The 11,380-nt window shown below is 48.4% G+C and overlaps 1 protein-coding gene across 1 annotated transcript in view; it reads left to right on the top strand.

Annotated features, from left to right (window-relative positions):
• The window catches only part of LOC124613247 (actin-related protein 3), a 96,486-nt gene extending 85,499 nt beyond the window's left edge, over nucleotides 1–10,987 (top strand). The window contains exon 8 of the mRNA XM_047141931.1: nucleotides 10,149–10,987. Coding sequence (XP_046997887.1) covers nucleotides 10,149–10,244 — 96 coding nt within the window. The 3' untranslated portion in view covers nucleotides 10,245–10,987. The remainder of the gene's footprint in view (nucleotides 1–10,148) is intronic.
• Nucleotides 10,988–11,380: the final 393 nt, after the last annotated feature.

The raw sequence follows: 11,380 nt of genomic DNA on the forward strand, positions 1-11,380 counted from the left end.
TTACTCTCACGTCAAATGAAAACAAACCAGATATCTGTGGCCGGTAGCTATCAAGTGAATTAAAATGCATTCAGATCATTAGGGAAGGCTAAAATATGTCATTAGTTTCAGATTTTATTTTAAAAGTTACATTCCGAAAACCACACTGAAAAGCTTTATATCAGGTTGAGGTCTACTTCATTGGGAATCTGGACATACGAATGTGCACTTTAAATGTGCACATTTCAGTATGATTCACAAAATTCCGATGCTCTTGGAGTATCCTCTGATGTGTTGTTTCTTTTATGACATATTATTTGATCTTTTAATATTTTACACGTATGTACATACGGGCTTCCTATGTCATGATAGCTGCGCAAGTGCGGTGTTGCCTGTTATTTGCACTCTCTGGCAACTGCTGAAATGAACCTATTTGTAACAGGTCGCGGGAAAATGTTGCGAATGGTGATTTGAAAAGCGTTACTTTCAAAGTAAATATCCTTTTACGGCAAGTTGAACTATGTACGAGAATGTACCATGAATTTATTAAACCACAGAGCGTTTGACTGTATTTAAAAATCAACTCTTTGATGATGAGCCATTTAGAAGAATTTCGAACCCTGAAGATCAGACATTTATGTCATTATTAAAAATTTTACTGGCACATTTGTGTGATATATCTTAAGTGTAACACGCGGAAAAAAGATCAACATCATATACAAAAGCTTAGCTTCTCTTGCAGCTTATTAACCTTAGAGACCGATATTATATGTGAAAGCTTTGCTTTTATTGTATCAACACTATGTATATTAATTTAAACTATTAACTTTCCATGTATTCTTTGTGCTACTCAACAGTGATGTTGCTGTTGGCTGGCTACATCATGTGTCCTATGCTTTGAATATCCGCTGCCATCGGCTGGCGAGATCACGTGACATCCCCCTGCGGGTTCGGGGGTAAGAATAGGCCCGCGGTATTCCTGCCTGTCGTAAGAGGCGACTAAAAGGAGTCTCAAACGTTTCGGCCTTCTGTGATGGTCCCCTCTTGGGTTTGACCTCCTTTTTTCTTCCAAATTTCCGTCGTCAGTGCGTGCCATTTGGGGAAGGACACCTTACGTGGTGTTTTTGTATTGGCCCATCATGCTCCACCATCTTGCATGTTACCTATTGTCGTGTGGGGGGGACTATGCCCAACATCTTCTGGGTTGTCTCCTTCTCGCCTTGTGCGCACTCTTCTTCTTAGCGCCTACGACAACTGTGGACCCTTTAAACACCTAAAATCCAGCACGGTAGCCAGTCCGTTGTGGTGGGGTCGTCATGTACCCTCTTGGTGGTAGCCCCCTGACCACGCAGGGATCGCACTACAGATGCCAGAGCTGTTTCCTCCCCATGCATGCCAAGGAGTATGTGCCCATCTTGTCTGGGGCACGGGGACTCCGGGCAACGGGATATCGGCCAGGTACCCGTTGCTTTGGCTGGGTGGCGCCCTTGGGGAGAGCCCTCGTTCGGAGTAGGTGGCATCTGGGCAGATGTGGCGCAATGAAGCGCAATAAATCACACCAAGCTGGTGGTCGCACGGCCACCAGCGTCTCTAAGCGAGGTAGAGTCGACTTCGATGCTGCGCAATATGACCCTCAGACGTTCCCCTCGTTGGCTGCGCCATGGGAGGGACGCCGGTCTAGTGCCAAGCGGGAGCCTTATGTACCGCAATACCTTGTCTGCAGCAGGACTGATGGTGACTCCTTTCTTCCGACGAAGCCTATGTTTTTTTTTGGAACACCTGGAGGATAAGTTTGGGGAAGTGGCAGGGTTGTCAAAAATGAGGAATGGGTCCATCCTCCTCAAGACGTCCTCCCCAGCCCAGTCACGAGCGTTGCTCTTGTGTGATAAGCTGGGTGACGTCCCTGTTACCGTCACTCCCCACAGTAGCTTAAATATGGTCCAGGGGATTATTTACCATCGTGACCTCTTGTTACAATCCGATGACGAGCTGAGAGCCGACTTGGAACGACGTGGTGTGCATTTTGTCCGTCGTGTCCATCGAGGACCCAAGACAAACAGGGTGGCCACCGGTGCCTTTATCTTGGCCTTCGAGGGTGATGTCTTGCCCGAGAAGGTCAAGGTAATGGTTTACCGTTGCGACGTGAAGCCATACGTCCCTCCCCCGATGCGGTGCTTCCAGTGCTGGAAGTTTGGGCATATGTCCTCCCGTTGCCCATCCGGCGCTACATGTCGAGATTGCGGACGCCCGTCTCATCCCGATTCTCCATGTGCGCCCCCGCCTGTATGTGTCAACTGTGGGGAGCACCACTCTCCATGCTCGCCGGATTGCCCCGTTCTTCATAAGGAGCGGAAAATAATGGAATTTAAGACCCTGGACCGGCTTACTTATCGAGAGGCTAAACAGAAATATGACAGGTTGTATCCTGCTTCCCTTCGAACATCTTATGCTGCAGCCACGTTATCGTCGCCCCCGCGAGCGACGGTTGTCGCTTCATCTGTGCCGCCTTCAGTGGGCCCTCGGGGCCATGTATCTCTGTCTGCCCCCTCGTGCCTGGGGGCAAGCCTTCCTCTATTGCCCCCTTAGCAGTTGGGGGCAAACCCTCTTCTGTCGCTCCCCCCAAGCTTACTTCGGGAGTGACATCTGCTCCACAACTGGGAGGCTCGATTCCTCCCCCTCCTTCTCCGGCGGCGTTGCCTCCGCCGGTTCCTCTCTCGCGGAACGGGTCCCTCGGGGCTCTCCCTTCCTCCGTTTCTTCTCCTTCCCAGCCAGATGTCAGCCAGTGGCTGAAGGTTCCGCCACCTGCTGATCGTAGGGCTTCTGCGTCGTCGTCAGCCTCCGACGCTCCTTCAGAGAAGCTCTCCCAGCCCTCTCACCCTAAGGGCAGACGCGAGAAGAAGGAACGGAATGTGTCCAAGAAGAAGGACGTTCCGGCGGTTTCAGCACCGCCTGCTGTACATAGTCCTGGCTCCGGGGATGAGGGGGAGATCCTCGCCTCTGCCGCGGATCTCGCCCTCACGGAACCCTTGGGGGCCTCTCCTATGGACTCAGCTGACTCTCCCCCAGTGGCGGCAGTTGGCTCTGACGCGCTGTCTGCCTCTTAGTTGCATTCACGCCCTCCCAGTCCCTTCCTGCTTCCATTCTCCAATGGAACTGCGGCGGTTATTTCCGCCACCTGCCTGAGCTCCGGATGCTTCTGAGTGATTCCCCTGTTCTCTGCGTTGCTCTGCAGGAAACTTGGTTTCCTGCACTACGGACCCCCGCCCTCCGCGGTTATCAGGGATACTATAAGAACCGTGCTGCCTGTCATCGAGCGTCAGGTGGGGTTTGCCTCTTTGTTCACAACTCTGTCTGTAGTTCGCCAGTACCCCTTCAGACACCTTTCGAGGCAGTTGCTGCCAGGGTTGAGCTCTCGCCGGCTATTACTGTTTGCTCTGTTTACATTCCTCCGGATGGGGAGCTCCCCCGACATGTCTTGGCTGCGCTGCTGGCTCAACTCCCGCCACCATTGCTGCTTCTGGGCGATTTCAACGCCCACAATCCTCTATGGGGTGGGACTGTCTCCGATGATCGTGGTCGGGCCGTGGAGCATGTGTTGGCTCAGCTCGACCTTAGCCTCTTGAACACCGGTGCTCCCACGCATTTCAGTGTGGCCCATGGCTCGTTCTCGGCCATCGATCTCTCTATTTGCAGCCCTGGACTTGTCCCATCCCTCCACTGGAGGGTGCATCCTGACCTGTGTGGCAGTGACCATTTTCCCATCTATTTGTCACTGCCACAGTGTCATTCTTCTGGGCGCTTGCCCCGCTGGGCTCTCCACAGGGCTGACTGGCCAGCTTTTACTTCCGCTGTAACCATTGCGTCTCCCCCACAGGGTGACATTGACGAGGTGGTCCGTGTTTTCACCACGTCCATCATTTTGGCGGCCGAGGCTGCTATCCCCCGTTCCTCTGGCCTCCCTCGGTGGAAGGCTGTCCCCTGGTGGTCGCCGGAGATAGCTGAGGCTATTCGCGACCGTAGGCGGGCTCTCCAGCGTCATAGGCGGCACCCGTCTCTGGAGACCCTCATCGCCTTTAAGAGGCTCCGTGCCTTCGCCCGTCGTCTTATTGCACGGCGTAAGCAGGAGTGCTGGGAGAGGTACGTCTCCTCCCTGGGCTCCCGTGTCTCGTCCTCGCACGTGTGGTCCCGGATCCGGCGGATTTATGGCTCCCAGACCCCTATGGGTGTCCCTGGGCTCTCCTTGGACGGCGCTGTCTGCACGGACGCTGCCGCCATTGCTGAACGGCTAGCCACGCACTTTGCTCAGAGCTCTGCGACTGCATCCTATCCCCCCGCCTTTCGCTCTCTAAAGGAGCGAGCCGAGCGGACGCAGTTCTCATTCCACACGCGTCGTTCTGAAACATACAATGCACCTTTCAGCGAGAGGGAATTCCTCGCCGCCCTCGCCGATTGCCCTGATACAGCACCAGGCCCAGACTGCATCCACACGCAGATGCTGAAGCATCTCTCCAGGGACTGCCAGAGACACATTCTCGCGATATTTAATCGCATTTGGAGCGAAGGCGTGTTCCCGTCGCAATGGCGGGAGGGCGTTATTGTCCCCATCTTGAAACCCGGTGCGGACCCACTGGCGGTGGACAGCTATCGTCCCATTACCCTCACCAACGTTTTGTGCAAATTGCTCGAACGTATGGTGGGGCGGCGTTTGTGTTGGGTCCTTGAGTCGCGCGGTCTCCTCGCTCCATCCCAGGGTGGCTTCCGTCGGGGCCGGTCTGCAGTGGACAATTTGGTGCGGCTGGAATCTGCTGTCCGTACGGCTTTTGCCCGACGTCAGCATCTTGTTGCTGTATTTTTCGATCTGCGGAAGGCGTATGACACCACATGGAGGCATCACATCCTCGCCACGTTGCATGGGTGGGGTCTTCGTGGTCGGCTCCCGGCTTTTCTTCAAAACTTTTTATTGCGCCGCTCTTTCCGGGTGCAAGTCGGTGCCACCTCTAGTTCCTCTTATATACAGGAAAATGGGGTCCCGCAGGGCTCGGTGTTGAGCGTCTCCTTATTTTTAGTGGCCATTAATGGTCTGGCAGCAGCAGTGGGGTCGTCGGTGTCTCCTTCTTTGTATGCCGACGACTTCTGCATCTCATTTAGCTCCACGACTACGGGAGTCGCCGAACGCAGGCTGCAAGTCGCCGTTCGCAAGGCAGCATCATGGGCACTGACTCATGGCTTTCAGTTCTCTGCTGCCAAGACTCGAGTAATGCACTTCTGCAGGCGTCGGACGGTCCACCCTCATCCTGCACTTTACCTCGACGGCCACCTGCTTGAAGTGGTGGACACTTGCCGCTTCTTGGGACTCGTGTTTGATGCCCGGCTCACATGGGTTCCTCATGTTACTCAGCTGAAGCAAAAATGCTGGCGGCACCTCAACGCCCTCCGCTGCCTTAGCCACACGTCTTGGGGTGCAGATCGCTGCACGCTGCTGCGGTTGTACAGAGCCCTTGTGCAGTCCCGGCTTGATTATGGGAGCCTGGCCTATGGGTCTGCGTCCCCCTCAGTGTTAAAGTTGTTAGACCCCATACACCACTGTGGGGTTAGGCTTGCCACTGGCGCTTTTCGCACCAGCCCCGTGGATAGTCTACTGGTGGAGGCCGGGGTTCCCCCACTGTGGATTCGCCGCCATCGTCTGCTTGTCGACTATGCTGTCCACGTTCATTGCTCGCCAGATCATCCCAATCGTCGCCTGCTTTTCCCAGCTATGGTCCTCCATCTGCCCGAACGGCGCCCTAGGTCTGGGCTTTCCATAGCTGTCCGTGTCCAGTCCCTGCTGTCAGAACTGGGGTCATTCCCTCTTCTGCCTCCCTTCCGGGTCCGTACACCTACGCCTCCCTGGTGTTTGTCCCGGCCGTCCGTCCGTCTGGACTTGGCACAGGGACCCAAGGACTCGGTTCCGCCTGTGGCCCTCCGTCGCTGTTTTCTTGCGCTCCTCGACTCATTTCCGGGCTGTGAGCCTGTCTACACTGATGGTTCCCTGGTTGATGGTCGCACTGCCTACGCTTTTGCTCACGCTGCCCATGTTGAGCAACGCTCCTTGCCGGCTGGCTGCAGTATTTTTACTGCAGAGCTGGTGGCCATCTTGCGAGCTCTTGAGCATATGCGTTCCTGCACAGATGCGTCCGTCGTGATCTGCAGTGACTCCCTGAGCAGCCTCCAGGCCATCGACCGCTGCTATCCCTCTTCTCCTCTGGTGTCTTCTATTCGGGAGTCTGTTTCCACCATTACCCACTCTGGTCGTTCGGTGGTTTTTGTTTGGACGCCAGGTCACGTTGGCATCCCAGGGAACGAACGTGTTGACAGGCTGGCCAAAGGGGCGATAGACGCCCCAGCTTTGGAGATCGGCCTTACGGCTCGCGACCAGCAGCTGCTGTTGCGCCGTAAGGTACTTGGGATGTGGGCTGCTGAGTGGCGTGGCATGGCAGCCACGAATAAACTACGGGCTGTCAAGGGGACGACCGATGTGTGGCGTTCCTCCCTGCGGGCTTCTCGCAGGGACTCGGTAGTCCTGTGTCGGCTGCGCATCGGCCATACCTACCTGACGCACGGCCATCTGTTACGTCAGGAGGATCCCCCATTGTGTCAGTGTGGGTCCCGGCTGACGGTCGGCCACATTTTGCTGGAGTGTCCTCGACTGCGCACACTCCGGCAATCTTTTCATCTCCCGGGCACTTTGGCTTTGGTTTTATCCGACGATGCCTCCATGGCTGATACCGTTTTAAATTTTATCCGTGGTAGTCCGTTTTATGGTTCGATTTAGGGAGGTCCTGCGCCTTTCCCTTTCTGTGTCTATTGTCCTTGTGTCTGTTGCTTTTCTGGTGTGCCGTCAGATGGTTGACTCTTTCCCTTTTTTGTTGTCGTGGTCAGTCAACCAGTCTCCGGCCATTTTCTTTTCTTCTATTTCTTTCTGTCTGGTGTTCGTCCGTACTCTTCTTTTCTGTAGTGTTCGTTGCCTAATTTGTGTTCTTTAGCACCTGGGGGGGGGGGGGGGGGGCAGTCTCCTTCCCCTTGGGGTTTTATCTGCTCTGCGACGTTGTCTCGCTTGTTTTTGGAATGGGGGACTGATGACCTTAGCTGTTTAGTCCCCCTTAAACATCCCAACAACCACCACCATCACGTGACATGAGCTGTGACTGGCTTACAAATGCGCATCGCAATCTCGATTTCAATTATTTGGAAAGTAACGTGGTGTTTGGTGGAATTCCAATGTATACTTTCATAATACGAAACGCAGTGTACATGTTGCTGAACATCAAAGATATTTCCAAAACGTGTCTTTCCCTGAGTTTTGTTTTCTAAAGTGCCGGGAAATTCTAACCCCGTGTATAAAACCATAACCATTCAAAGGATTGATAAGGGAAAATATACGGTCACTTAACACGGAAAATGTATGTTTTCATCCCGGAGAAGTGTATTTTTAACTGGGAAATCCGGGAAAAATTTGGAAATTTTTTTTCCTTGTCCGCATATACACCCTGACAGTAGGCCACAACAAATGAAAAAAGTAGCATGCATACCAGAACACAGCTGGGGCATTACTTCTGTTACAGACAAACTGAACAAATGATCTAGCCTTTGTGCCTCGTGTTTGTGGTGTAATGTAATTGGCCATTTTTGAAACTGATGTCTCATTCGTACATGAGAACTCTTATTCTGGTACAATTTAAAAATAAATTGCATTTAGCCAATAGTTTCTCCCCCACCACCACCACCACCACCACCACCACCCCATCCCCCCAAAAGTGTAGGATGCTGGTCAGAGAATGAACTGAATGGTAATTTAGCTTAAGGTGCCATCTACTTCACAGTAAAGCTGTTCAAACTGATGAGCTTTCTTACAGCTGCTTCATCTGGTTTTTGAATACAGATTTAATATATGAAAAAATAATATTCAGAATGTTGATGACATAACTCTCCTCTTAAATTTATTCTAAATTAGATAATGCTATGGCGAGGCATCCTTCTCACAATTTCCATGATGTGAGAAAAATTTGTCTTACTTAGATTTGTGTTATAACTGTCACTCTAAAAGTTATGAATCATAATATAACAAATAAATTTATATGTGCATACTGCATATTAAGCCAACTGAATTTTATCACATTTTCATCCATTGTGTAACTGTTGCAATGAAGATGGTAATCACTGTGATCAAATTAAAAGTACACCAAGAATAAAAAAAGAAAGAAAAAGTATATTCATTTTGTAGTAGGATCGAACCAACACCCCTAGGCGTTCCACACTATGCTACCACAATATCTCTCAGCCTGCAGGCATTTTAGTGGATCTAGCTTCCACCGTCAGGTAACAGGGGCACTACTTTAACTTGAGCATGACTGTACGTAGTCCTGTGACCAAGTTAGCTTCCTGTAATTCCCTTTGCCGAGTGATAATCTGATCTGGTTAATTTCCTATTTGAAAACCTTGCCACATGGAATGTACAGATGAAATACTCTGTTAACTATTTGAAAATGTTTTCGTCAGACTGGTATTTAAAGCTGTAGTGATAAATTTATGCCGCATTATAATTTCTTTAAATATTGATGAGAAATAAGAAAAAGTCATCATATTTGAGTATTTACATTCAAAGTCTCTACTTTTAGAACATATTACTATGCAGATGATTATAGTAGGAAAGTTCTGGTAGAATGTAAATACTTTAGGAACAAAGGAGATCACTTACCAAGAAGCAGCAGCATTGAGTCATTGACAGGTACTCGCGCCCAAACACACACACACACACACACACACACACACACACACACACCTGTGCTCCGATATGGTGTCAGCTGGATGCAATGCCAGGATCATATTTTGGCAGTGGTGTTGAAAGAGATAGTGAAGCAGGAGGCAGAAAAAAAAAAAGTTAGGTGGGTAACTAACTCAGAGGGAGACAGCCAGTTGCTGGCTAAAAGTGTGGGAGGGAGGAGAGGCAGATGTACAGGCTAGTCATGTGATGCACGAATGTCAGAGTCGGTGAGGAGCGGCACACAATGAAGGTGACGTGGCTTATGAGGGAGTAATAGGACAGAGAAAGAGGAAACTGTTCAATGGAAGGTCTGGGGACAGTGGGTTGGTGGACATTGAGGCCAGGAGGGTTATGGGAATGAAAGATGTGTTGCAAGGATAATTTCCATCTTCGTAGTTCAGAGAGGCTGCTGATGGGTGTAAGAATGGCCTGGCTTGTGAAGCAAGCATTGAAATGGAGCATGATTTGCATGGCTGCATGCTCTGTGACCGGGTAGTGAACTTTATTCAAGGCCATAGTTTGGTAGTGACCATTCATTCTGACGGAAAATTGATTGGTTGTCATATTGTCATAAAGAGCTGTGCAGTGATTTGCAGCAGTGTTGGTACATGACATGGCTATTTTCACAGGTGGCCCTGTCTCTGATGGCTTAGGATAAGCCCCTGACAGGACTGGAGTAGGAAGTGCTGGCTGGGTGTATTGGGCAGGTCTTGCGCCTGATTGTTTTACAGGTTAGTGATCTCTGTGGCCAGGGCTTGGGAGTGGAATTGGCATATGGATGTACTAGGATGTTGTGAAGATTGGGCGGGCTATGGGACACCACTTTTGTTCGGAGGGATGGGAAGGAAGTTAGGTAGGATGTCCTTCATTTCAGGGCAAAATGCTAGATAATCAAACCCCAGTCCTGGCAAAGGATGAGGTTCAGTTGTTCTAATTCAGGTTTATGTTAGGTTATGAGGGTGACACTCTTTTTCTTGGAGAACCTTGACAAATCGTAGCTTTTACTTATAAAATTGCAGTTTCACGAAAGGCATAGAGCACTCCAGTCGTATATTTGGTCTCGTTGTCGACGAGGCCGTATTTTAATAACAAAAACAAAAACAAAAATTGTATGCTACAATTGAAACTGTTTGTTCTAGTAATATTCTAACAGTACTATTTGAAAACTAAATGATATCTACTTTCAGATATTATTTAGTTCATTCAGAATCTATTTATGGTTCAGTAAGTGTGAGAATTTTAGTTAGAGACCATCTGTTTGAATCAAATAATATTTGTAGTATGTTGCAGAATTCTTCTTTAAGCAGTATTTCTGGCTTCTAAGTGTTGGATTATTCCCCTTAACTGATGAACAATTCTTTTGTTTCAGCCTGAATTTTACCAGGTTTGTCACACAAAAGCAGCTTATGAAGAATATGGGCCAAGTATATGTCGCCACAATCCAGTTTTTGGAACTATGACATAAATAATGCACAAACATTTTTAACAGAGATAATTATTTGAAAAGCAGCAGTACGATAAAGGTGAATTTATTGTTGGAACAGTGAATTTGAGTTATTCTTAATTGACAGCCAAATCCAGTTTAATTATGTGGATTGCTTATTCATTGTGAACTTGAAGATTTATTTTGGCCTACTTGATACTGTCTGTTCCTGTCACTAATTGTAAGGATGTGTAATTCAAAACAAAGAGGAATTTGTTTTTTGTATTTAAGTATGTTGATTGATTTCAAAGTTTTGTACTCATATGCATGGAAATGCTATTGTAAAAACAAAAAGCTACTATTATGAAAAAAAGTTGCTTTTTTATAATCCTCCAGGTTTTTATTATTTACAAGATAGCTTGCATTTTTGCTTTAATAGGCCTTGCTCATGTGTCATCAACCACTTTTTGTATAGTGTATGTAATTGTGTTTATAATATTCCAAACAATTCTGTTGCTTGTTCAGCGAAAGAAGTGTTATGGAGGGATCTGATGCATTTACTTTCCAGGACAGACGGCTGAAGTTAATGAGAAATGTTTACACAAAACTTAAAGCATTCCTTAAAGATGTCATATCATAATGTTGTTGAAACATATAGGGAGAAAATGTAATTTATTCTTTGTCACAGCATGAGATACAGAATTATAAACACGTTGTTAAAACCAGGAAATGTTTCCTTTTTTCTGGTGAAGTAAAATAATAAATATGAGTTTCATATTTGGTGAGCAGTTGTAGTTATATCTAATTTACTTTCTTGCTAAATACTTTGAACAGTTAAAAAAAAAAATCTTTCGAGAATACTATAATACTTGGAAGCCTCTGCATCTCCTGTCAGCTCATTAATCTCAACATGGGTAATAAACCCCTTAGAATTGATAATTGAAGGAAATACGTCAATGTCAAGCAGGTCCCCACAGTCCTTGATCACAGATCTATATTACAGTGGTAACCTGCATTATGTATGGTCGCAGTAATGCATTGCAGAGCAGCCATTGCTCGCTTCCCCCTCCACATACAGACAAAAAGCAGTCAAAGACGAAGACAAAAAAAGAGAGGAATTTAAGTAGAGGTTCTTGGTGAAGAGAAGAGGGGAGTGAGTGAGTTTTAAGGGTTTGAAG

Source organism: Schistocerca americana, chromosome 4 (genome assembly GCF_021461395.2).
Source record: "Schistocerca americana isolate TAMUIC-IGC-003095 chromosome 4, iqSchAmer2.1, whole genome shotgun sequence".
NCBI lineage: Eukaryota > Metazoa > Arthropoda > Insecta > Orthoptera > Acrididae > Schistocerca > Schistocerca americana.